Below are 27,280 nucleotides of genomic sequence, written 5' to 3'. Positions count from 1 at the left end.
CCTAATATTCTCTGCAAATGTGGCATCATTTAAAAAAGCAAACATAAAAAAATAAAATACTGTAGGCTGGGGTAGAAGCTATATACTGACGCCTATAATTCTTGTGTTCGGAAGCTTTTAGAGCACAGAGCCTGGATTTGTGACATGTTCTTCTTCAGCCAGATGTTGAATGCCTCAATATCTCAATCTGAGCTTAATGATTAGCATTAATCTCCTTTGTGGTTTAAAATCAGCTTTCAAGTAGTGTTACTGGAGCAGTACATTGTACTCTTCATATTAGCTTTTAAAATGTACATTCTTAGAGTACCAGTCCTCAAGCCTTGCTGAATCGCTCCTTTGTATGTAAATACACATTTCCTCTCCCACACCTTCTTAAGAAAGGGCAAAGTGGATTTGGGGAATGATTTTGTAGCCAGCACATACAGCGTTTCATTGCAGATGAATTGCTGTCAGATCTCATTTACTTCAAAGGAAAGGCAGCTCTGAGTAATTCCGTCTGCTTTCAGATGCCGACCCTGTGTTCCTTTTGAAAACTCCAAAATAACCTTTGGGATGAGGGTTTTGAATGAAACTGATTTTAGAGAAGCCGTGGAGGGTGGATTTCATTTGAATCAATTCAAAGACCCAAAGTGGTTAATCACAGAATAAGTGCATCTCACTTTGGAGGGAGGGGATCTTTTGACCTTTCAGAATTAGCATTGTTTTGTCATGCATGGGTTCTTGCTAAATCTCTTCAGTTGTGTTCCACTCTTTTCGACCTTGTGGACTGTAACCCACCAGCCTCCCCTGTCAATGGGATTCTTCAGGCAAGAATTCTGGAGTAGGTTGCCATAACCTCCTCCAGAAATTCTTCCCAATCCGAGGATCAGCCCAGTTCTCTTCCATATTCTCCGTTGACTGGTGGGTTCTTAACCACTAGTGCCACCTGGGAAGCCCTTGTTTTGTTTCAGAGGCATGTAAAAATCCCATTTGTTAAGAAATTTCTTTTAAACGTGAACTGTCACCCACCAGGCTCTTCGGTCCATGGGATTTCCCAGGCAAGAATACTGGTGAGGGTTGTATTTCCTCCTCCAGAGGATCTTCTCGACCCAGGAATAGAACCCATATCTCCTGCATTGGCAGGCTGATTCTTTACCACTGAGCGACTTGGGAAGCCCAATATAGACACCTATATAAGGCACCTTCAAAAGCTCACGTACTGTGTTGATACAGAGCCCGGGTGGCTGTGTTTCCAAACACTGTGCTGCAGTGCTGAGGATGGTGCTGAGGATCAGCCCTGCTGAGGATGGTGCACCAGAGACAAAGCTTTTAAATTTATTTTTATTTGTTCATTTTTTTGGCCACAACACCTGGCATGTAGAATCTTAGTTCCCCAACTGGGGATCAAACCCACACCCCCTGCAGTGGGAGGTGGAGTCTTAACCGCTGGACCACCAGGAGAAGCCCCAACAAAACTTTTAAAAGTTCAAATGTGAAGCTTGTACCCACTTGCTGGGTGCTCGAAGAGCTCATGGTGGGCAAGAGAAATCCAGTGACTGCAAACTTGACTAAGTGTTCGGTACCTCTTGAGCTCTGATGTTTCCTCTTCTTAGTCCCCAAATGGGGCCCCAGGTACCAGATTTGAGATGATTTCTGCTCCAAGTGCCCCTCCTCAACACTGTCCCTTTCCCGGATCATGACCTGAAGGGATTCAGAGGGTAAGCTCGCTCATCTCCAAACACTATCTCCCCAAGACATTACCAGGCACTGTGTTCATCAGGACCAGCGTCACAGCACAGTCATATTCTGAGACTTTGCCTTTTTGAAGAGGTAACTTTACACCTAAAGAAAGTGACTTGAGAATCAACCATCCTTAATGTCACATCTTGGCTGAATGAAAATAGCATTTCCATATGCTTTTTAAACGACATTTTTTTTTTCTTTCTCTTTTATTGAAGTATAGTTGATTTACAATATAATATTAGTTTCAGGTGTACAGCAAAGTGATCCTGTTATATGTAGGCATCTATATTCTTTTTTTCCAATTCTTTTCTATTACAGGTTGTTATAAGATATTGAATATACAGTTGATTGTGCTATACAGTAAATCCTTGCTGTTTAAGATGAACTTTGTCTCCCCAAAATGATGGTGATGAGCAATGGATTTGAGACCCCTTGTCAGTCGAGAGCAAAGCTTCCACCAGGGCAAGACCACAGTTTTGTGATTCCTGGCCTGTGATCTTTTCCAAAATGCCAGATGGTGCTCACTGGAGGTCAGAACCCAAGGCCCAAACAGTGGGCTCATAAGGTGGCTGTGACCCTAATGTTGAGATGCGGAGCTACTTTCTGCCTGTGCTGCTGAGTTTTCTTGTTCCCAAGTGTAATGACAGTTGTTGTTGTTCAGTCATTAAGTCGTGCCCAACTCTTTGTGACCCCATGTCCTGCAGCATGCCAGGTTTCCCTGTCCTTCACTATCCCCTGGAGTTTGCTCATGTGTTGAGTCAGTGATGCCATCCAACCATCTCCATCCTCTGCTGCCCTCTTTTCCTCCTGCCCTCAATCTTTCCCAGCATCAGGATCTTTTCCAATGAGTTGGCTCTTCACATCAGGTAGCCAGAGTATTAGAGCTTCAGCATCAGTCCTTCCAAGGAATATTCTGGGTTGGTTTCCTTTAGGATTGACTGGTTTGATCCCCTTGCAGTCCAAGGGACTTTCAAAAGTCTTCTCCAACACCACAGGTTCAAAAGCATCAATTCTTTGGCGCTCAGCCTTCTTTATGGTCCAGCTCACATCCATACATGACTACTGGAAAAACCATAGCTTTGATTCTAATGACAGTGGAGGGTCCCAATCTTTACCCTACAAGATGAGAAGGGAAATTCATGATGTGGAAACTTTTATCATCATGAGGAACCCCATGCTGGCTGATCCCAGGCCTTTGAGACTGGAAAGGTTGTTTAGTGGGTAATCAGGTGATAAATCTTGTTCCTCCTTACGTCTGTATCCATGCCAAAGGGATATGTACAGACCTGGTGGCATTTGTATGGCTGGTGCTGAAAGAAAATTACCCATCAAGGAAAGTGAGAATGATGGTAATTAAAAAATGTACACTCCAAGGACTTGCCTGCTGGTCCAGTGGCAAAGTCTCCATGCTCCCAATACAGGGTGCTGAGGTTTGATCCATGTCAGGGAACTAGATTCCACATGCCACAGCTAAGTTCACATGCCACCATGGAGATCCTGCGTGCAGCAACTAAAACCCAGTGCAGCCAAATAGATAGGTAAATATTCTCAAAAAGTGTACTCCAGGCTGCCACTGAAGAAGTGTGAACTGAAAATTGGAGAGAGAGAAGGTTTCTTTGTGACATTGCAGTAAGACAGGCCATTGCAGTATATAATTTCCCAACATTTGCAAATACAGTCAGTCATTAAGATTCAGTGTGTAGTTGGAAAATCCGGGGTTTGTGTTGGGAAACCACTTTGGGCAAAGTTTTGGGGTGATTTTTGTGTGCTGCCAGAGCTCCAGTGAAACCAAGGAGTCATTCTGTCACAAACTGGCTCATCTCACCACACAGACTCTGACAGTGATCGTCCACCTGTCTCCTTTACTCTTTACATCCTTTCAGGCAATGGATTTGGAAGTCCCGGTGTTGGCGAGGAACATCCCTGGAAACGCCGCAGTGGTGAAGCATGAAGTTACAGGATTGCTGTTTTCAGACCCTCAGGTAAAGGAGAGCGATTTCCCTGTGTTCACCTGTGCGGTCTGAGTCGTTTTCATCCGCCTGTAGTTCAGAGAGTCTGTAACTGGCATCTATGTGATTAGCTCTCAGTGTTCCCTTTATACAGTAAGTCCCCTACATACAAACAAGCCCAATTCTGAGAGCACATTCATGAGTCCAGTTTGTTCATAAGTCCAGCAAAACTAGCTTAGGTACCCAACTAACACAATTGGCTATATAGTACTGTACTGTGATAGGGTTATAATACTTTTCATACAAATACTACATAAAAAGCAAACAATTAAGAAAACAGTTTTAATCTTACAGTACAGGACCTTGAAAAATACAGTAAGACAATTGACATACAGGGGCTGGCAGTGAGTGAACAGGCGAGAAGAGTCACTGACTAGAGGAGAGAGAGGAGGTGGGAGAAGGCAGAGCTGGATTGTCAGCAACAGGAGATGGAGGGCAAGCTGCAACTTCACTCACGCCTGACGCTGATGGCTCAGGTTCCGGTTCCTTGCTGGATTTAATTCTATCGACCCTCTTAAAAAAACAATCCAGTGATGTCTGGGTGGTAGCTCCTTTTTTCTCGTCATAGATGACACAGTAGCACTGGATTGCTTTCTGAACGGCTGCTGCAACCTTCATGTACCATTCTACACTAGGATCCTATGCCTCAAAACCTACCAGTGCCTCCTCAAGTTAAGAAAATCCCCGGGCCATTTCCTGCATCATGAATCTCTTCAGTTCTTCAGATACTCCTTCTTCCTCTTGTCTCTCTTCATCCTTTCTCTGCCGCTGCTTTCAGGCTTGTTTCTGGGCATCCTGGACTTGAAATAAAGACGCTGTACTCATGTACGCTATACAGTGCTGTGCAGTAAAGTTCACAAAAGTACAGCCACTGGTAGAGGATACATGCACGTGACAGTGTGCGCCAGTGGTGGTGGTTTAGTCGCTAAGTCTTGTCTCGCTCTTGCGACCCCTGTAGCCCACCAGGCTCCCCTGTCCTTGTGGTTTTCCAGGCAAGAATACTGGAGCAGGTTGCCACTCCCTACATGACTGAACTTGCGAATGCGAATTAGCATCTTTGAAAGCTAGCAACTTGAAGGTTTACATGTAGGGGACTTACTGTAATCAGTAGATGAGTATATGAAACACAGGGTCACTTTGTCACTTGGGCAGCCTCCTAGACATGTGACTAAAAGAAACCTAGGGACTTTCCAGAAACATGAGACCTGGGTTCTCTTTCTGATGCTGCTGGTGTTGATTACCATGACCTTGAGCAGGTCACTTCCCCTCTTAGATGCTTGAATTACTAGTTTCTTTTTTTAAAGTTTATTTTATTGAAGTATAGTTGATTTACAATGTGTTAGTTTCTGCTGTATAGCACAGTGATTCAGGGATATATGTATATACATGTATGCATTCTCTTTCATATTCTTTTCCATCTTGGTTTATCACAGGATATTTAATATAGTTCCCTGTGTTCTACAGTAGGATCTTGTTGTTTATCCATGCTATATATAGTAGTTTGCATCTACTAACCCCAAATTCCTAAATAGATTTCTGGTTTCTGAAGCAGGTGTTCTTCAGGTATAATCCTATGCTTCTGGAATATCCCCTGGTGTTCGGAAGATGCCATATATCTGATCCCTTGCAGTTCTTCAGAACAATGTACAGAAGAGGCAGCATGGTTGTGTTCATACATGTATGGGTCTGATACATGTGTGCATCTGAAATCAAAATAAAGGCCAGTGCAGTTGACAGTTAGCACAGATGATGGGCACAGTGTCATCCGGGGCACATGTGTATGCCAGGACCTTCCAGGACATGTGTGATGGGGTTCCAGTCCCAAGGTCTGAAGTTCCAAGGATGTGTCTCCCTTTAAACCCCTGGGACCCTGTGCAGGGCGTGTAGCCTTAACCTGAGTCTCCAAGCTCTGTCCTCTCCTCGGTACAAGTGGAACTAATTATAACAGCACATAGAGGTGTGTCATGGGCTAAAGCGGCTGACATACAGGGCTGAGCCGTGGGTACGGCACGCAGCCCAAGGCTCTAGGTACCATTATCAGCAAAAGGAGAGCCCTTGATGCCCTGTAGCTCGTGTCATTGTTGTTTGGTCAGTAAGTTGTGTCTGACGCTTTGTGACCCCTTGGACTGTAGTCCTCCAGAATCTTCTGTCCATGGAATTCTCCAGGCCACAATACTGGAGTGGGTTGCCATTTCCTCCTCCAGCAGACTTCCAGATCCAAGGATCAAACCCACATTTCCTGCATTGCAGGCGGGTTCTTTATCACTGAGCCACCAGGGAAGCCCTTTCCTTTGATTGTAGTTGTTGTTTGAGGAGGGCATGGCAACGCACTTTAGTATTCTTGCCTGGAAAATCCCATGGACAGAGGACGAGGGAGGGGGGTTCAGTATGGGGAACATGTGTATACTTGTGGCAGATTCATGTTGATGTATGGCAAAACCAATACAATATTGTAAAGTAATTAACCTCCAATTAAAATAAATAAATTCATATTAAAAAATAAAGAGTCGGACACGACTGAAGCGACTTACCACGCACGCAGTGCACGTTATTTTTTAGTTGCTAAGTCATGTCTGACTCTTTTGCGACCCCATGGACTGTAGCCTGCCAGGCTCCTCTGTCCATGGGATTCTCCAGGCAAGAATATGGGTGCAGGTTGCCATTTCCTTCTCCAGCGGATCTTCCCGACCCAGAGACCGAACCTGTGTCTCCTGCATTGCAGTCAGATTCTTTACCACTGAACCACCAGGGAAGCTGAGCCATTGGGGAAGCCCTTTCCTTTGAACAGTAACCCCTAAAAGCCAAAACAATACCAGGAAATGAAGAGTGTGTAGTGGTTTCCTGCTGATTCTCTAGACAAAAGCGTATTGCTTTTTACCACGTTCTGCATCTCTCCACATCAGCACCAGCCATGCCGGAGGTCATAGGATATTGTCTCCCCGTGGGCAAAGAGATTTTTTTTTTATCTTCCCAAACACACTGTCTATTTATTTTATAGCTCAATTTCAAACCACTGCAGTTTTATCAGCAAGTGTCTGAATAGCCATCACTTATAAATGGGTGTATCAAGTCCAATGTTAGAACAAGTGCAGTTTGGCTCTCCTGACTTCATTTCATGTTCCTTGTAAGACATTCCTTTTAATATTTGCAAATAATGATCCTGTCGCTGACACATCCAAGTTGTTTCTGCTGGTTACCAGCTTTCTGTGAGTTATCAGACATAGCCCCAAAGCACTGACAAAGTTAAGGCTTGGGCTTGAGTCCAACCCTTTAATGTTACTTTTACAAAGGATGTTTAAAAAAAAAAAAAAACTGCTCTATGTTTCATACAGAGGGAGGCTGTGTTTTTTTTTCCCCCTTTTTAATATCACATTTTGAAACATGTGCTAGACACAGATATCACACGTAGCTTTGTTTCATAGTCGTGATCAGACTTGACCTAGCATGGAGTGGGAGGTGTTGCTTTAAAAACAAATGTGCATTTTCCACAAGTCAGTGCCTGTGGTTGCTGTCATCTCGGTTCAGGAGCTCAGATGAAATTAACCACTGATTGGTTGTCAGTGTTTGTGAGATTTATTTCGAATGTGTATTCAAATATGTCCTCAAAGCTCCATCTCATTTATTAAGAAGGGACTTCCATGCAAGGGTGTCAGCCTCATAAAGTTAATATAGATAGATACATACATAGAAACATAGATCGATACATAGTTACGTAGATACATAGATACACACATACATACACACATGTACATTTGCTCTGGCCTGTCCAGCTCTTTGCAACCCCATGAACTGTAGCCTGCCAGGCTCCTCTGTCCATGAGATTTTCCAGGCAAAAATACTAAAGTGGGCTGCTATTTCCTGCTCTAGGAGATCTTCCCGACCGAGGGATCAAACCCTTGTCTCTTGTGTCTCCTGCGTTGGCAGGCGAGCGGATTCTTAACCACTGAGCCACCTGGAAAACCCGCATACATACATATAAAATGCAAAAAGTCATATTTTGAATTTTCAACAAAATGATGATTAAAAATATTCAGCTGTGGTAGGAACAAAATAACCTCTGTTTTTATACACCTCAGCCACGGAAAACCTTAATTTACATGAAGCTTTCCAAACCTACTAAACATTGATTTTTGTTGTTGTTACCACGACAATCTCATTCTTTTTCTTTTTAGGAAGAAAAGAGCTGAGCTATTTTATGGAACCATTTTATAGCTTCAGAATTAAAATCCATTTGACATTTAGTAGAAACTGTGAATCCATATTCTTTCTCAAGGACAGACTTTTGAAGTGTGGTCCAAACCAATTTTGCTGGGAGGTTCTGTTTGATTTTTAGGCAACTGTAAAGAAAATCATAACTTTTGGAATAATGATGATGACAGCTAACATTTATCGTGTGTGTATTTTGTTCCAGCCTCTCTTCTTTTGTGTTCACCATACACTTTTACTAAGAATGTTTAATTTTCAAACTTTGATAGTCAATCAAAAGTTTCAGGTTTGGAAGAAGTGAGGCGTGTCGGAGACATAGCAGCCTCCTTCGGGCTGTGTTTGGAACTTGAGTTTTCTGCTTGAAATATGAGTGATCCTGGACACATTTCTTCTTCCTGGGCTCAGTCCTTGATCTGTAAGATGGAGATAATGGTGCTGGCCTTTGGGGAACAGCAGAAAGCACGTGGGGTTGAGTTCCGTCCTTGGTCTCAGAGGAGAGCTGTGTGGATACAGAGTTAATCATATTCACGGTGCTGACCCCTGGGTGACATCATTGGCTGCCCCCTGGGAGCTATATAGTCTGTAGAGCTCTTAGACTTAAGCATTGGAATTAGGCTCAATACAGCGAGATGTTCTCCTTGTGAGATCTGGCCAGCGTCATGCAAAATATCATTTCTCTTTTTATTCAAAACAAGTTTTTAACTTTTTAATTCGATTTATTTTGATTGATGATTGCTTTACAATATTGATTTGATATCTGTCATACATCAGCATGAATTAGCTATAGGTGTACATATGTCCCGTCCCTCTTGAGCCTCCCTCCCACCTTCCACTCTTTCCCACCCCTCTCGGTTGTTACAGAGCCCCGGTTTGAGTTCCCTGAGTCATACAGCAAATTCCACTGGCTAGCTATTTTTCATGTGTCCATGTATATGCTTCTATTCTCTCCATTCATCTCACCCTCTCCTTCCTCTCCCCCACCTTGACCACAAGCCTGTTCTCTGTGTCTGCATCTCCATTGCTGCCCTGTGAACAGGTTCATCAGTACCATCTTTCTAGATTCCATATGTATGCATCAATATATGATATTTGTAAAGCAAATTTTTAACTTTTTAGTCAAACATTTAGGATTCTTGGATATTAAATAAGTGGCGCTGGTGGTAAAAAGAACCCGCCTGCCAATGTAGGGGACATGAGATGTGGGTTCAGTCCCTGGGTCGGGAAGTTCCCCTGGAGGAGGGCATGGCAACCCACTCCAGTGTTCTCGCCTGGAAAAATCCCATGGACAGAGGAGCCTGGAGGGCTAGAGCCCACGTGTCAATACGCAGACACGACTGAGTGAACTTAGCACGAACACATGATGTATAAGCCCCCAACCAGTCCCTTCAGATGTAAAAGCACAGATGAATGTTCAGTGTTGATCGGATTTCCACTGAAGCCCAAAGGAAACTCAGGGCAAACTCAGTTCAGTTCAGTTCAGTCGCTCAGTCGTGTCTGACTCTTTGAGACTCCACGGACTGCATCAAGCCAGGCCACTGTGTCCACTGCCAGCTCCAGGAGTTTACTCAAACTCATGTCCACTGAGTCGGTGATGCCATCCAACCATCTCATCCTTTGTTGTCCACTTCTCCTCCTGCCTTCAGTCTTTCATCAGGGTCTTTTCAAATGAGTCAGTTCTTCACATCAGGTGGCCAAAGTATTGGAGTTTCAGCTTCAACATCAGTCCTTCCAATGAATATTCAGGACTGATTTCCTTTAGGATGGACTGGTTGGATCTCCTTGCAGTCCAAGGGACTCTGAAGAGTCTTCTCCAGTACCACAGTTCAAAAGCATCAATTCTTCAGAGCTCAGGTTTCTTTATAGTCCAACTCTCACATCCATACATGACTACTGAAAAAACCATAGCTTTGATAAGATGAACCTTTGTTGGCAGAATAATGTCTCTGCTTTTTAATATCCTGTCTAGGTTGGTCATAGCTTTTCTTCCAAGGAGCAAGCATCTTTTAATTTCATGGCTGCAATCACCATCTGCAGTGATTTTGGAGCCCCCCAAAAATAAAGTCTGACACTGTTTCCACTGTTTCCCCGTCTATTTCCCATGAAGTGATGGGACCGGATGCCATGATCTTTGTTTTCTGAATGTTGAGCTTTAAGCCAACTTTTTCACTCTCCTCTTTCACGTTCATCAAAAGGCTTTTTAGTTCCTCTTCACTTTCTGCCATAACGGTGGTGTCATCTGCATATCTGAGGTTATTGATATTTCTCCTGGCAATCTTGATTCCAGCTTGTGCTTCATCCAGCCCAGAGTTTCTCATGATGTACTCTGCATGTAAGTTAAATAAGCAGGGTGACAATATACAGCCTTGATGTACTCTTTTCCCTATTTGGAATTAGTCTGTTCCATGTCCAGTTCTGTTGCTTCCTGACCTGCATACAGATTTCTCAAGAGGCAGGTCAGGTGGTCTGGTATTCCCATCTCTTTAAAAATTTTCCAGAGTTTGTTGTGGTCCATACAGTCAAAGGCCAGGGCAAACTATGGGTGAACTAAATTGCAAGTCAATACAACATTTATTTACTTGGATTTGCCCTTTTGGGTGACCATATTGTTCATTGTGCAAAACCAGGATAACTTTGAGAGTGAAGGTGGTGTTATTGTGGTGTTATTTAATCTTTTGGCTGCACTTTGTGGCATGTGGGATCTTATTTCCCTGACCAGGGATTAAACCCATGTCCTCTGCATTGGAAGTGCAGAGCCTTAATCACTGGACTGCCAGTGAAGTCTCAAAGGGGGTGCTATTGATAATTATGTTGAGATGACAGCTTTGAACCTGAACCAAATGACTGTCTGCTTGAAAATCTGGGATCAGGTGCATGGCTGGTATTTGTCCCGGGACCAGGGTGAGTCCAACCACATGTGGGAGTTACAATTTCCTAATAGCCACGTTCAAAGAAAATGGAAAGAAACAGATGAAATTCATATCAATAATACAATATGTTTTATTTAGCTCCATCTAGCCAAACTTGCATCCTCTCAACGTGTAATCGATAGAAATTTTTTTTTAAAGATTTATTTATGGTCGGTCTGGTTCTTCGTTGTTGCATCTGGCCTTTCTCTAGTTTCAGTGAACAGGGGCTTCTCTTGTTGCAGAGCACCGGCTCCAGGCATGCGGGCTTCAGCAGTTGTGGCACACAGGCTTAGTTGCTTTGTACCATGTGGGATCTTCCTGGACCAGGGATCAAACCCATGTCCCTGCACTGACCAGTGGACTCCCAACCACTCGACCACTAGGGAAGCCCGATATGAATACTGTTTAATGAGTTCTTTACATTCTTTTTTTTTTTTAAGTCTCTGAAATCTTGTATTTTACACACCAGCTCATCTCCATTTGGAGATTAAATTTGTATTGAACTACTTGGTTTGCATTGAGACTCCATGCCGTTTGCAGTTGGGAAAGCAGATGCACGTATGCAGGCTGTTCCAAATATACTTGAAAAGCTTTGCAATACCTGACTCGAGCACCAGTTTTCAAATTTAAATTTAAGTCCACTCAAGTGAATAATTAAAAATGCAGTTCCTCGGCCGCACTGGCCACACTTCCAGAGCGCAGAGTGGGTGGTGGGGCTGCGTGCCTGGTGGAACTGCTCTCAAGAGAGGGCGTGAGTGATGGGGCAGTTGCCCCCGCCTGACCTCCTCTGGGTGCTGGGTGCCCTTGGACGGACTTTGCACATTTCTCTTATGATTTCTCACAAGAACCCCACACAGGCGTTACCATGATGTGCCCAGAGAGAGTAAGTGGTTTGCCTTAGAAGTCCAGCTGGAGGTGGTGGGGCAGGGACTCGAACCCGCAGCCTGATGGCAGAGTCTGCTCGGCCGTTCCTGAGAGCCTTTGTGCAGGGTTCCTCCTGTGGCCGCCTCTCCCTCTGCCTGTCTCCTTCTCTGTGTCCATGTGTCTCTTGGTCTTTCACTCGCTCTGTCTCTCCTTTCTCTGTCTGTCTCTCCTTCTGTCTCTGTATGTCCTTGTCTCTCCCTTTGACTCTGGCTCTCACTCTCCGCCTCTCCCGCTTCCGTCTGCGTGTCTCTGTCTCTTTCTCTGTCTCTGGGTCTGTGTCTCTGGAGCCCCCTCCACTCTGTGTCTGTGTGGGTCTCTCCTCTCGGTCTCTCCTTTATCGCTGTCTGTTTTTGACTTTGCCTCTGTTTCCGTCTCTCTCCCTCTATCTGTGTCTCAGTCTCCCTGCCACACATCTGTATCTCTCTTTCGATCTCTGTCTCCCTCTCCATCTCTCTCTCTCTCCCTCCCTCCCCTTCTCTCGTTTGGGGAGATAAGGGACACTTTCTCACAGGACCATCCTCTAAAAGGATTCTGCTCATGATTTTGTCCAAGTCCCTGGGGAGAGCGGACGTCTTTCTAAGTTCCAGTCTTCCTTGGCTTCTCCACCTGTGGCTGGTCTGTGGGATCAGAAAGACACAGATGGCAAGGGATGCCCCCGGTGGGCCCAGCACTGAGCGATGCTGCACGGAGCCAGACTTGGCCAGGTGAAGACGAGCGGAGAGCCACCAGGTGGGGCTCAATGCTCAGGAAAGGCCAGGCCAGGCCAGGCGGCGTGTCAGGGATGGAGCGCAGGGCCCTTCCTGGCTCTGGTCTAGGCTCTTGCTTCAGGCCATCAGGCAAAGTCTGACATTCCCCTAAAATAGCAGGAAGATGGGACAGGTGGTTTTGTTTTGTTTTGTTTTTCCCTCAAGTGTAGAGTCTTCATTTGCCTTTCCAGGGCAGGAGAAAGCATCTTGGACTTGACCTTCTGGCCTGACCTCTGCCAATGGCCTGCTTCTGGGCTTCTGGGACCCACCCGCTGTGCAGGTCCACTCTGCTTGTTAACAAGCACATTATAGTTTGGGGGCTTTTTTGTTTTTTGAAAGTGAGAGGTTTTCGTTACTTCATTAAATATGAATATATTCAATTTCAAGGCTTTGACCATCCCTAGTCACCATGATGCAGAATATGTGTCCCTGTGTAAAAAATACCCATTCAACATGCTTTAAGAGGAATAACTGTTTTGCAATCTATGCAACATGCAATAGAATTTGATTTAAAAGAGAAAAAACAAGGAACTGGGGACTTCTCTGGTGGTCTGGTGGCTAAGACTCCATGCTCCCAATGTAGGGGTTTGATCCCCCGTCAGGGAACTAGATCCCACATGCTGCAACTAAGAGTTTGCATGTCAGAACTAAAGATCCAGTGTGCCGCACCTAAGACCTAGCACAGCCAAAGAAATAAGTATTTTTAAAAAATTGCATTGTAGTTAGGGGGCTTGCAGTTAGGAGAGTGGCCTTTGTGACCTGGCCTGACCACACCGAAGGGACCCTCTGTCCCCAGTGAGTGAAGTAAGTTGCTCAGTCTTGTCCAACTCTTTGTGACCCCATGGACTATACAGTCCATGCAATTCTCCAGGCCATAATACTGGAGTGTGTAGCCTTTCCCTTCTCCAGGAGATCTTCCCAACCCAGGGATCGAACCCAAGTCTTCCACTGTGCAGGCAGCTGAGCCACCAGGGAAGCCCAAGGATACTGGAGTGGGTAGCCTATCCTTTCTTCAGTGGATCTTCCCCACCCAGGAATCGAACTGGGGTCTCCTACATTGCAGGTGGATTCTTTACCAACTGAGCTGTCAGGGAAGCCCATCTGTCCCCAGAGCTGCCAGCCAATGCCCTGTCCATCACTCTGTGAGTTCTTCTTCCCAGGGGCCTGGTGGACTCTTCTAGTGACTAGATGTCAGGACAGCAAATGCGGTACACAGCTCGCCCTAGCAATCAGCCCTGTAGGTGCCTTTGAAGTTGATCCTGGAGTTCAGAGCAAAGAGATGCCGGTGACTGCTTAGCACTTGCAAAATTCAGCCAGGTGGCCTGTTTAGGATCTTTGGGGACTGCAGCCACGAGGGGTGATGCTATAGGAGAAGGAAGGGGGACCCTGGCAGCCGACTCAAGCCCCCTTCCCAGGGGCTTCCGCCTTTGTCTGCGGCAAGTGAGGCAGTGAGTGCACACTAGGAGCCCCGCACCTCTGTTTTGGGCTCTGTATCTGCGTGCTGCTTCTGTCTGTCTCTCCGGGCTCTGTCCCCAGAATACTGCTCAACCGGGACTCTTCGGAGGCATGACTGGGTCTTGTCTGGATGGTTATAACAGCCTCCACCATTCCACCTATGCACTCTCCTCCTGGCCGCCAAAGGGACCTTTATACAGTGCAGATCTTGGGACTTTCAAGGTGGTCCAGTGGTTAAGAATCTGCCTTCCAATGCAGGGGACACAGGTTCCATCCCTGGTCTGGGAATATTCTACATGCCACAGAGCAACTAAGCCCGTGGGCCACAACTACGGAAGCCAGCACGCCTAGAGTCTGTCCTCCGCAACAAGAGAAGCCACCGCAATGAGAAGCCTGCGTACCACAACTAAAGAGTAGCCCCCACTCCCTGCAACTAGAGAAAGCCAGTGTGCAGCAACGAAGACCCACAATAGCCAAAACATACAAATAAATCTTAAAAAAAAAAAACCTCAGATCCTGTCCATCCATTCCAGTAGAAAAACCCTGGGTGACTTCCCGTGGCTGCAGAGAAGATGCAGCTCCTGTCTCAGTTCCCCAGGCCCCCATCAGCCCCCTCACTCCCCTGCTCTGATCTCCCTGCCCCTTCCTCCTGCCCGGTTCCACTCACATCCAGGCCCCCAGGAGCATCCTTCCCCCTCAACTTCACTGTCTCTTTCCTGAGAGGCTTTCGGTGGCCCCTGATCTATCACCCCATTCCCCACCCCATATACTCTATCCTCGCATCCTGTATTTTTCCTCCATAACCCTCTGCACAGTTCAGACGTGCGCACTTGTCCACAGCCTCACTCCCCCACCCCCACCCCAGACTGGATGCCCCCCAGGGTGTCAGTCGTGCTTGTTTTTTCATGCAGCCCCCTCGTGATGGTCCTGGCACAGATGGGTGCCCAGTAACTAGTGGGAGACTTACTTAGCCCAGGGCATTAAAGGGATCATCTTTCTGGTAAACACCTTCGGTTATTTGAGTATGATGGGACTCTACACTGCGTGCTGTCCAGGTGTGATTGAACTACTGTCTTTCCCTGTTTTCTATGCAAAGTAGCCGATGACAGCCTTGGCCCCTGAGCTCTGCCTGGACTTCGAGGTGTCCCTGCTTAGGTGGTTCTTTCCACGTCCTTACTGAAGTCAGCGATCCTTGGGTGACACTGTCAATGTCGTGGTCACGGCATCCCCCCAAAGCATGACCAGGATGACTTAATTGCAGATGAACTTGCACATTTCTTCTGGGTTTTGCTCTTTCCCTCTGACATTTCACTGCTAGTAACGTATCCACCAGAACCATCTCCCGAGTCCACCTCTTCTCTCCAAAATCACTGCAGATGGTGACTGCAGCCATGAAATTAAAAGACGCTTACTCCTTGGAAGAAAAGTTATGACCAACCTAGATAGCATATTCAAAAGCAGAGACATTACTTTGCCGACTAAGGTCCGTCCAGTCAAGGCTATGGTTTTTCCTGTGGTCATGTATGGATGTGAAAGTTGGACTGTGAAGAAAGCTGAGCACCAAAGAATTGATGCTTTTGAACTGTGGTGTTGGAGAAGACTCTTGAGAGTCCCTTGGACTGTAAGGAGATCCAACCAGTCCATCCTAAAGGAGATCAACCCTGGGTGTTCTTTGGAAGGAATGATGCTAAAGCTGAAACTCCAGTACTTTGGCCACCTCATGTGAAGAGTTGACTCATTGGAAAAGACTCTGATGCTGGGAGGGATTGGGGGCAGGAGGAAAAGGGGACAACAGAGTATGAGATGGCTGGATGGCATCACCAGCTTGATGGACATGAGTTTGAGTGAACTCCGGGAGATGGTGATGGACAGGGAGGCCTGGCGTGCCATGATTCATGGGGTCGCAAAGAGTTGGACACGACTGAGCAACTGAACTGAACGTGTCTACCAGAACCATCTCCCGAGTCCACCTCTCCTCTCCAAAGCCGTTCCTCATTTTCTTCCCTTTCCTTCCTGCCATCCTCCTCTTCCCTGCCTCCAGAGCTGCCAGCATAGCAAGGGCAATGTTCTGCCAGCTCGTATATTTGAGCTGATGCTCTGAGAAGAATCTGGGAAGCAAGAGAGAGAGAGAATGTCCACCATCCTTGCCTTTAGCTTCATCAGTAGGTCCCGAGTCCCGTGGATCCATGTGATAGCTTTGTGGACTTACTCCATCCTGCTGTGAAGCAACCTTGGCTCTGAGGCTGCACGGTCCGAGTTTGCTTCCCATTTCTGATACTTCCTGCTGTGTTACCTCGGGCAGGTTCCTGGACCTCTCTGTGCCCCCGTGTTTCTGTGAAAGGAGTCATAGTCATAGCACAGAGTTCGTGCCCTTTTCCTGCAATTCCAAAATCCCAAAAAACACTTGAAAAAACAATTCTATTTTTAGTAAATTGGGTGCCAAAACTCCCTTGGCAGCAAACTCCTATCTGAGCTGATGTGAAGTTATTCGTGGCTTTGTTTGTCCTGCTGGGTGGGACTATTTATAGTTTGAGTCGGAAGTTTCATTGTGTTGTTTACGGGGCTCTGTCTTAGACCTGCTGGAGGGTATATGTTAATAAAAGGGTACTTAAGCATCTTATTGGGCTTCACGGGATGGCTCAGTAGGTAAAGGAAGTGCCTTCAATGCATTAGGCGCAGAAGACAGGGGTTCAATCCCTGGGCCAGGAAGATCCCTGGGAGGAGGGCACGGCAACCCACTCCAGTATTCTTGCCTGGAGAATCCCTGTGGGCAGAGGAGCCTGACAGGCTACGATCCATAGGGTCTCAAAGAGTTGGATATGACTGAAGCAACTGGGCACACACACACGTAACCCCAAATCCTGTACGCTGAAACATGATCAGTGTCGGCTGTTGTCATTGTCAAATTCTGCCTGATTCTGGCCACCACGGAAGCCTTTTGGCCACAGACATCAGGAGTCATCGTTGAGAAGTTAGGGAACAGGCTGGCATCTCACTGAGGTCTTCTGCCTGACTCAACCAGGAACAGACGAGAATTGAAAGGCGGTTCACTTTCTCACCAAGTGGCCCAGGGCACTTATGCATTTGAAAAGATAACGTGCACCCCAGCGTTCATAGCAGCACTATTCACAATGGCCAGGACATAAAAGCAACATGTGTCCATCAACAGATGAATGGATGAAGAAGATATAGGGACATTTATGCAATGGAATACTACTCAGCCATAAAAAAGAATGAAACAATGCCATTTGTAGCAACATGGATGGACCTAGAGATCGTCAGATTAAGTGAAAAGTAAGTCAGACAAAGACAAATATCATGTGATATTGCTTATATATGGAATCTAAAATATGGCACAAATGAACTTATTTATGAAACAGAAATAGACTCACAGACATAGGAAACACATTTATGATCACCATAAATTAGTGGTAAAGAACCTGCCTGCCAATGCAGGAGAAATAAGAGATGCGAGTTTGATCCCTGGGTTGGGAAGATCCCCTGGAGGAGGGCATGGCAACCCACTCCTTTGTTCTTGCCTGGAGAATCCCATGGACAGAGGAGCTTGGCGGGCTACAGTCTATGGAGTCGAAAAGAGTCGGACACGACTGAAGCTACTTAGAACGCACACAGGCTGGAGGTTTATGCTGAGTAATTCCAATACTATTTGTACATTCTTATTGAGTGGCCCCCACTTTACTTAATGGCAGGAGTCGAGAGAATAGCTAATATATGCAGACAGTTGGGAGTATTATGTAGTTATGTTTACATACCCATCGTTGCAAAATGTGGCATTTAACTAGAGCTTAACACTAGACCAATGAATGGTGTTGCAGATAAGAAAAATAGACTTTTATAGGTGGATCTTGAAGTGGGATTCTCACAACTGGCAGTTTCCAATACGATCAATCTATTCTGTGGCTTAATAACTTATGTAAAATAAGGTAGGCACAGTGGTCCATCTTAGGCCAGAATCACCTGGGGAGGGGCGGAGAACTATTAGAAAACACACATGTATCATGGACCAAATGTTTGTGCCTCCACACACTCACCCTGAAATCCACATGTTGAAATTCTAACGTCTCCTGTGATGGTGTTAGGAGGCAGGGCCTCCAACAGTCCATTAGGACGTGAAGGTGGGGTCCTCATGAATGGAGTTAGAGCCCTAATAAAAAGGACCGTACATGGACTTCCCTGGTGGTCCAGTGGTTAAGAATCTGCCTGCCAATGCAGGGGACACAGGTTCAGTCCCTGCTCTGGAAAGATTCCACATGCCGAGCGGCAGCTGAGCCCATGCAATGCAACCACTGAGCCCTTGCTCTCTAGAGCCCACGAACTGCAACTCCTGAAGCCCTTGTGCCTAGAGCCTGTGCTCAGCAACAAGGGAAGCCACCGCAAGGAGAAGCTCTCACACTGCAGCAAAGAATAGCCCTGCTCAGTGCAACTAGAGAAAGCCTGTGTGCAGCAACGAAGACCCATTGCAGTGGAAAATTAACCAATTTTTTTAAAAGGACCCCACAAAGATCTCTGATTCCTTCTGCCACATGAGATTATAATGAGAAAATGGCCATCTGTGAATTAAGAAACAGATCCTTTCAGCCTCCGGAACTGTGCGAAGTAAATGCTTGCTGTTTGTGAGCTACGCCCACCCCCCGCCCCCCACCCTGCCCAGCCTCTGAAATTCTATTTTTGTTGTTGTTGAGTCCTGTCCCACTCTTTGAGACCCCATGACTGCAGCATGCCAGGCTTCCCTGTCCTTCACTGTCTCCCAGAGTTTGCTCAAACTCATGTTCATTGAGTCAATGATGCCATCCAATCATCTCATCCTCTGTTGCCCTCTTCTCCTCTGATGCCCTCAGTCTTTCCCAGCATCAGCTTCTCTTCCAGTGAGTCAACTCTTTGCATCAGGTGGCCAAAGTATTGGAGCTTCAACTTCAGCATCAGTCCCTCCAACGAATATTCAGGGTTCATTTCTTCTAGTATGGACTGGTTTGATCTCTTTGCTGTCCAAGGGACTCTCAAGAGTCTTCTCAAACACCACAGTTCAAAAGCATCAATTCTTTGGCGCTCAGCCTTCTTTATGGTCCAATTCTCATATCCATACATGACTACTGGAAAAATCATAGCTTTGACTAGATGGACCTAAGTGATGTCTCTGCTCAAACAGACTAAGACAACACTCCTGGACCCCATCCCCAACCTATCCAATCAGAATCTTATGGCAAAGTTTGAGAACCAGACGTACAGACAGAACCTTAATTAACTGCAGGATTCCATGCAAGAAAGCCCTGGGGAAAACCACAGTCTTAATGACAGCACATCTGTCAGTCTTCAGAAAGCTCCTTGTCAATTTCTCCCATCAGTGAGTTGTACTCAGAGCATCTGCAGAAGCAGCTTTGCTGCTGCTGCCAAGTCGCTTCAGTCGTGTCCGACTCTGTGCAGCCCCATAGACTGCAGCCCACCAGGCTCCACTGCCCCTGGGATTCTCCAGGCAAGAACACTGGAGTGGGTTGCCATTTCCTTCTCCAATGCATGAAAATGAAAAGTGAAAGTGAAGTCGCTCAGTCGTGTCCGACTCACAGAAGCAGCTTTGGGGCTGTTTAGTTGAACATACACCCCGAGCCTGAAATGCAGAGTTTTTATGTGATTGACGTTTGCTCTTCCAGTAAGAATAAGTATGTATCACTCACAGAAGGTTTTCGGAATGCAGTGTTCTTTAAAACCAGCCCATGTTCAGTCTGCTAGCTCTCATGTTCTCTCTATGTGGTCATTTGTTTCCTGTTGAGGGGTTTCCCTCTGCCCAAGGCTTTCAGCTGACATGGTTACGTGAAGGCTCCCAACAGAGGTCTAACTATCCATCCTGTGAAATGGACAGCTTCTCATGCCCTGGATCTGGTTGTTGCCTCAGGGCAACAAGGCAGGTTGAAAAGAGTCAGTGATAAAAAAAAATTAATTGAAATATAGTTGATATACAATATTAAATTAGTCTCAAGTATACAATGTGGTGATTCATTATTTTTACACAGTATATTCTATTTAAAATTACTATAAAATATTGGCTGTATTTTCCCGTGCTGTGCAATATATCCTTGTAGCTTGTTTATTTTGTAACAGCTTGTACCTGTTAATCCCATACCGCTGTCTCACCTCTCCCCACTTACCTCTCCTCTCTGGTAACCACTGGTTTGGTCTCTGTATTTGTGAGTCTGTTTTGTTATATCCATTCCTTCATTTTATTTTTTTAGATTCCACTCCTAACTTACATATAGTATTTATTGTCCTCTCTCTGACTTCTCAGTGAGAAGTTTTTCCGCCAGTTTTTCCACCACTCAGAAAGGAAGAAAACTCTGAAAATGGTCAACACCTAATTGAATAATTATGAAAGCAAAACTCTACTTATTTGCATGATTAAAAAAAAATTTTTTTTGAAACCTATAACCTATGCCAGGGTTTGCACACCCCTGGTCCTGGGCCAGATCTAGTCTGCAAACATGTTTTGTTGAGTTTTGCTGTATACTTAAGATTTTAAATTAGCTGTTGATATTTAACCTGGAGTGCCTTTACATAAAGATTCAGAATTTCAACTTCTCTTGAAGATAATAGGAAATGTGGAGACAAGCAGAGGCCTCTATTCACCAAGGCAGCTGGGGTTTGACTCTTCCCTGCCAGGGCCTAGGAGGCAGGCATCTGAGTTTCCAACTCTGATTTTAAGAGGTGGGATCCTAATATTTGGTTTCTATTTTCTTTTACTTGTTTTAGTGTTACAGTTACAGTTCAGTGGCTCAATCATGTCCAACTCTTTGCGACCCCAAGGACTGCAGCACACCAGGCTTCCCTGTCCATCACCAACTCCTGGAGCTTGCCCAAACTCACGTCCACTGAGTCGGTGATGCCATCCAACCATCTCATCCTCTGTCGTCCCCTTCTCCTCCTGCTCTCAATCTTTCCCAGTATCAGGGTCTTTTCCAGTGAGTCAGCTCTTAGCCTCAGGCGGCCAAAGTATTGGAGTTTCAGCTTCAACATCAGTCCTTCCAATGAATATTTAGGACTGATTTCCTTTAGGATGGACTGGTTTGGTCTCCTTGCAGTCCAAGGGACTCTCAAGAGTCTTATCCAACACCACAGTTCAAAAGCATCAGTTCTTTGGCACGCAGCTTTCTTTATAGTTCAACTCTCACATCCATACATGACTACTGGAAAAAACCACAGCTTTGACAAGATAAACCTTTGTTGGCAAAGTAATTTCTCTGCTTTTTAATATACTGTTTAGGTCAGTCATAGTTTTTCTTCCAAGGAGCAAGTGTCTTTTAATTTCATGGCTGCAGTCACCATCTGCAGTGATTTTGGAGCCCAGGAAAATAAAGTCTGACACTTTCCACTGTTTCCCCGTCTATTTCCCCTGAAGTGATGGGACCAGATGCCATGATCTTAGTTTTTTAAATGTTGAGTTTTAAGCCAATGTTTTCACTCTTCTCTTTCACTTTCATCAAAAGGCTGATTAGTTCTTCTTCACTATGCACCCTTTAATGCCTCATAACTTATTATCATGAGTAATTTTTAAGAATAGATCATTACATGAGTGATGAACACTCCCCTTCCCAACCAGGATTTGGCAGTCAGATGGTGAGTGTTCTGGCGAGTTCTGCAGGTATGTAGACGCCGTGGGGCTTTGGTTGGGATGATGATGAATTGGCATTTGTACTTGTTTCCTAGAATTTTTTGAAAATTTTTTATTTAGTTAGTTTTGGCTGCACTGAGTCTTGTTGCTACACTTGGGCTTTCTCTAGCTGTGGCCAACAAGGTCTGCTCTCTAGCTGTGGTGCACGGGCTTCTCATTTGTCATGGCTTCTCTTGTTGCAGAGCACAGGCTCTAGCCATGAGGGCTCAGTAGTTGTGGCGTACAGGCTTAGTTGCTCCACTGCATGTGGGATCCTCCCGCACCGGGGATCGAACCTGTGTCCCCTGCATTGGCAGGCAGACTCCTAACCCCTGGACCACCAGGAAAGACCCTGGAAGTTTTGCTACAGCTCTTATAGCATGGTTCTTTGGTCCATTGGATGAGTGTCTGGTTGTGATGCAGGTGGTAGCCAGGCATCTCTGTCAAAGTGGCCTTTTGTCTTCAGGAGGCTATCTCAGGCTTCTTTGTGGGGTGACCTCAGGGCCCCATGATGGCAAGAGTGGGAGCTGTAAGGCCTTTTGAAGCTTTGTTTGAAAGTCAGACAACATTACTTCTGACCTAGTCTGTTAGTAAAAGCAAATTTCAGGGCCAGCCTAGATTCAGGAGATGGGGAAATAGATCTCCTCCCCACTTTATGGGAGGAGTGGGCAGGTCCTATTGCAAAGAGACGTTCATGAAAGGGGTGGAAGGGCTGTGGCCACCATCTTGCACAGAGTGAATGACAGAGTGTGTCAACATACTTTTCTCATTGTCCGCATGAGTGTGTTCAGAATATTGCCTTACTTGAAATGGGGAGCTGTTTCAGCTCAGAAGAAAAAATTTCAGAGCCTCAGAGAGTGACTCTCAACATTCCAGAGTGCGATTTTCTTCTTTCTTTTCTTTCAGTCCATGTCCAGGTTTCTATGCCAGCGGCAAAGACATTTCTCTCTCCTCACCCGACTCTCTCGTGCTTTATTTCAGTCTGTGCTTTTTTTTGTTGTTGTTCAGTCTCACATGCAGAGAGAAATAAACAGTGTGCTTTATCACATCCTGTTCCTAGAAACTCTATCAGTCAGGACTCTGTTGTAAAACGGTCATAGATTCTACAGAAATCATAAGCTGGGCGGGGGGTGAGTTTTAGCCAAAGTCTCTGTATCGGTAAATCAAAGATATGACCAGCATCTTAAAATAATGTACCAAAGCTATAAGCCTCTAGAATAACTTTAATAAGGATGTTGTTATCCTATGAGATGAGAATAAATATGTTATATTTTTATTATAAAAAGAATACCAATTTACCATAAAGTATATGCATACTGCTTAAAAATAAAATTCTACTCTATTGTAAATATTGCTATTTATATTGCTAGCTATAAAAATCATCCAACATTTAATTAACAATAATTTTGAGACTATGTGGATGTTCCTTGCAAACAGCAAAGCATTATGTATTAATCTCTCTTGTTTTATTGGAATTTACACAAGTTGGTGAATCATAATAATAATGATAGCTAAGTCTGTGCTAGGCTCTGCCCTGAATTCTTTGTATTAACTCATTAAATCCTCTCAGCATGCTACAAAGCAGGTACTTTTTTTTTTTAGTTGTTTAGTTGCTAAGTCGTGTCCAACTTTTTACCATCCCATGGATTGTAGCCCCGCCAGGCTCCTCTGTCCATGGAATTCTCCAGGCAAGAATACTGGAGTGAGTAGTCATTCCAGTCTCCAGGGGAGCTTCCGAACCCAGGGATCGAACCTCCATCTCCTGCACTGGCAGGCAGATTCTTTACCACTGAACCCCCTGGGAAGCCCTAGGTACTGTTATTATTCCTATTTTAAAGATGAAGAAACTGAGGCTCAGGTTACAAAATGCATCCAGCATCACTTCTGTGATTGTTTTTCATTAATTTTTATTGGAGTACAGTTGCTTTGCAATGTGTGTTAGTTTCTACTATACAGCAAAGGGAATCAGCTATATGTATACATATATCCCCTCTTTTTTGGATTTCCTTCCCATTTCGGTCACCACAGGGCATTAAGCAGAGTTCCCTATGCTATGCAGTAGGTTCGCGCTAGTTACCTGTTTTAACCACAGTATGGTATATATGTCAATCCCAACCTCCCAATTCATCCCACCCTCTCCCCCCACTTGGTATCCACACATTTGTCCTCAACATCTGTGACTCTATTCCTGCTTTGCAGATAAGTTCATCTGTATAATTTTTCTAGATTCCACATATTCATTATATTCTATGATATTTGTTTTTCTCTTTCTGACTTACTTCACTCTGTATGATAGCCTCTGGGTCCATCCACATCTCTGCAAATGGCACAGTTTTGTTCCTTTTTAGGGCTGAGTAATATTCCATTGTATATATGTACCATATCTTCTTTATCCATCTCCTCTTGGACATAAGTCACAGCAAGATCTTTTTTTGACCTACCTCCTAGCGTAACAACAACAAAAAATTAAACAAATGGGACCAAATTAAACTTAAAGACTTTTGCATAGCAAAGGAAACTATGAGATGAAAAGACAACTCTCTGAATGGGAGAAAATATTTGCAAACAAGTTAACTGATGGCTCAGATGATAAAGTGTCTGCCTACAATGCGGGAGACCCGGGTTCAATCCTTGGGTCAGGAAGATCTCCTGGAGAAGGAAATGGCAACCCACTCCAGTGTTCTTGCCTGGAAAATCTCATGGATGGAGGAACCTGGTAGGTTACAGTCCATGGGGTTGCAAAGAGTCGGACATGACTGAGCGACTTCACTTTCACTTTCTTTAACTGACAAGGGGTTATTCTCCAAAATATACAAATAGCTCATGCATCTCAGTATCAAAAAAAAACAACCAACCCAACCAGAAAATGGTAGGGTATGAATTTAAATGCAGGCCTCCTGGCTTATGAGCACTGCTTTGACTTATGTGCAAGCATAATAAATAATGCATATTCCCTTCCTCTCTCTGAATACTCTTTTGCAATCAAAACAATTCTAATTCTTTCCAATTATGAAGGGTTTTGATTAAACCCTTAACCCTTAAACTCTTAAAATTCTTATTAAAAAGCGGCCACTTTGGGATTTCTCTGGCAGTCTTACTTTATTTTGGGCTTCCTTGGTCGCTCAGGTGGTAAAGAATCTGCCTGCAGTGTGGTCCAGTCACGCAAGGCTGAAAGATAAGCCTCTTTTCATTTTGTTGCTGCTGCTGCTGCTGCTGCTGCTAAGTCACTTCAGTCGTGTCTGACTCTGTGCGACCCCATAGACGGCAGCCCACCAGGCTCCACCGTCCCTGGGATTCTCCAGGCAAGAATGCTGGAGTGGGTTGCCATTTCCTTCTCCAATGCATGAAAGTGAAAAGTGAAAGTGAAGTCGCTCAGTCCTGTCTGAGTCGTAGTGACCCCATGGACTGCAGCCTACCGGGCTCCTCCGTCCATGGGATTTTCCAGGCAAGAGTGCTGGAGTGGGGTGCCATTGTCGTCTCTGTATTTTGTCACTATACCGCTCTAAGTATGTGGTAACCTTATTGTCATGTAATTTTAAGTGACCCTCAGGCTTCACTTCTCCTATCCCATGCTGGGTCCATATCACCAGAAATGGAATTGATGTATAAAGGAAAAAATATTGCAATATCACGAATCAACCACTTATTAGCTGAATACATTGGGTTTCCCAGGTGGTTAAGTGGTAAAGAATCCACCTGCTAATATAGGAGGTGCAAGAGTCATGGGTTCAATTCCTGGGTCAGGAGTAGAGAATGGCAACCTACTCTAATATTCCTGCTGGGAGAATTCCATGGACAGAGGAACCTAGTGGGCTATAGTCTATGAGATCTCAAAGAGTCAGACATGGCTGAGCAGCTGAGCACACACAGACACAGAATGCCATACCTCAGTTTTTTTCCTTTTCTTTTAAAATATGCTTAGTGACATTTAATATATACCACAAGATAGAAAATACAGTAAAAAGAAAATTATGTACTTATTCCCCAGTGTGTGCATGCTAAGTCACTTCAAATAAAACATTACTAATGTAAAAAAAAAAAAAGAATCTGCCTGCAACACAGAAGACCTGGGTTCAATCCCAGGGTTGAGAAGATCCCCTGGAGAAGGGAATGGCAACCCACTTCAGTATTCTTGCCTAGAGAATCCCATGGGCAGAGGAGCCTGATGGGCTACAGTCCATGGGATTGCAAAGAGTCAGACACAACTGAGCAACTAAGTGTGCACTTGGGGACTTCTCTGGCAGTCCACTGGTTAAGACTCTGTGCTTCAAATCCAGGGAGTGCAGATTTGATCCCTGGTCAAGGAGCTAAGATCCCACCTGCTCACATTGAATCCAAAACAAAAAAAACCATTTTTAATTATTAAAAGAGGTGGCCACTTTTTATTGCATCAGTGTCTACAAAAAAGTATGGATAAACATAGAGCAATGTAGACTTCCTCACTCTGAAGCTGAGCACCAGAAGCAAAGTCTAGAAAATTGAGGCTGGTTAAATCCCCTCTCCCCTATGGAATCAGGGGCAGGGCAGGGCTTATCTGTCAAGTGCTCACTGACCCTTGAGAGATGATCAGTGTGGGATTCAGAGAGGTTAACTAGTTTGCCCAAAGCTGCACAGCTAAGTTATGTGTTTCAAAGAGGATTTGTACCCAGATCTGGGCCAGTAGAAGCCTGACCTTTTCCACTCCATCAGATGATGTCCATGATTTGAAGACATGCTCTGTGCCCAGAAAAGATGAAGGAATATAATGAAAAGCAAACAAAAACAGAAACAAAATTGGGCAGGGGTACTATTGTCTATAATATAGGAGCTCAGATCCTGGAGTAAGACCTGACCTCATCTCCCAGCTGAGTACAAAGGAGGGAAGAAATAAATTATGGATCTAAGAGTCACTGTAAGAACTCGGTTACTGTAAGAAACAGCAAATTTGGGCAATCTAGAAAAGAAAAATGGAGGAAGCATAATTGATGGCTCCAGTATTTTTCCGCGATGTTCACCCTTGCGCGTGCACGTGCATGCGCGTGCGTGTGTGTGTGGTTTGTGTATGTAATTTCTTATTCAGTCCCAATGTTTGCACTAACTTGCATCCCTCTGAAGGGCTATTTTTTTTTTCCAGAATAAGGGAGGTGGGCAAAAGAGGGACCAGGAGCAAAGGCCAACCTGGGCTTTCACATGTGTTTGCATCCCCCATTTCACCAATTACTTACCTCTCTTTCTCCTCCACCTCCTTCTTTGCAGGAGTTTGTTCAGCTGGCAAAGAGACTGGTGAGCGATCCGGCATTAGAGAAAAAAATCGTGGCCAACGGAAAGGAGTATGTGAGAAAGTATCATTCGTGGCAGGAGGAGAGACAGACCTACAGGCAGCTGGTCAGGACGCTGGAGAGAAGCACTGAGGACTAAGTACTTGCCTGGTGCTGTGAGATGCTCAGCCGTGGGCGGATACCCTTGGACAGAGCTCTGGGCAAGGGGCCTGGCCAGTACAAACCAAGCCCAGTTCATTGGAATCGTAGACCTATCAGTCACAAGACGATTCATCCAAAAACCTCTCTGTGCTTCCAAGTAACATCCCAGATGTGCTTCCGGATCATACCTCCTGGAGATGCAGTCCTCACTGGGTTGGGGGCGTGGTCACTGGTTTTAAGGGGAGTCAGGGAGAGA

General features: G+C 45.1%; 1 protein-coding gene across 2 annotated transcripts in view; it reads left to right on the top strand.

The window, feature by feature from the left end:
- GLT1D1 (glycosyltransferase 1 domain containing 1) overlaps nucleotides 1-27,022 on the top strand; it is a 115,378-nt gene extending 88,356 nt beyond the window's left edge. For both annotated transcript variants that reach the window (XM_068990133.1, XM_068990132.1), the window contains 2 exons: nucleotides 3,606-3,704; nucleotides 26,861-27,022. In XM_068990133.1, coding sequence (XP_068846234.1) covers nucleotides 3,606-3,704; nucleotides 26,861-27,022 — 261 coding nt within the window. The remainder of the gene's footprint in view (nucleotides 1-3,605; nucleotides 3,705-26,860) is intronic.
- Nucleotides 27,023-27,280: the final 258 nt, after the last annotated feature.

This window comes from Capricornis sumatraensis, chromosome 17, assembly GCF_032405125.1.
Source record: "Capricornis sumatraensis isolate serow.1 chromosome 17, serow.2, whole genome shotgun sequence".
NCBI classification, from domain to species: Eukaryota; Metazoa; Chordata; class Mammalia; order Artiodactyla; family Bovidae; genus Capricornis; species Capricornis sumatraensis.
Note: the sequence above shows the minus strand (reverse complement) of the source record. Positions and strands in the feature narration are given on the sequence as shown.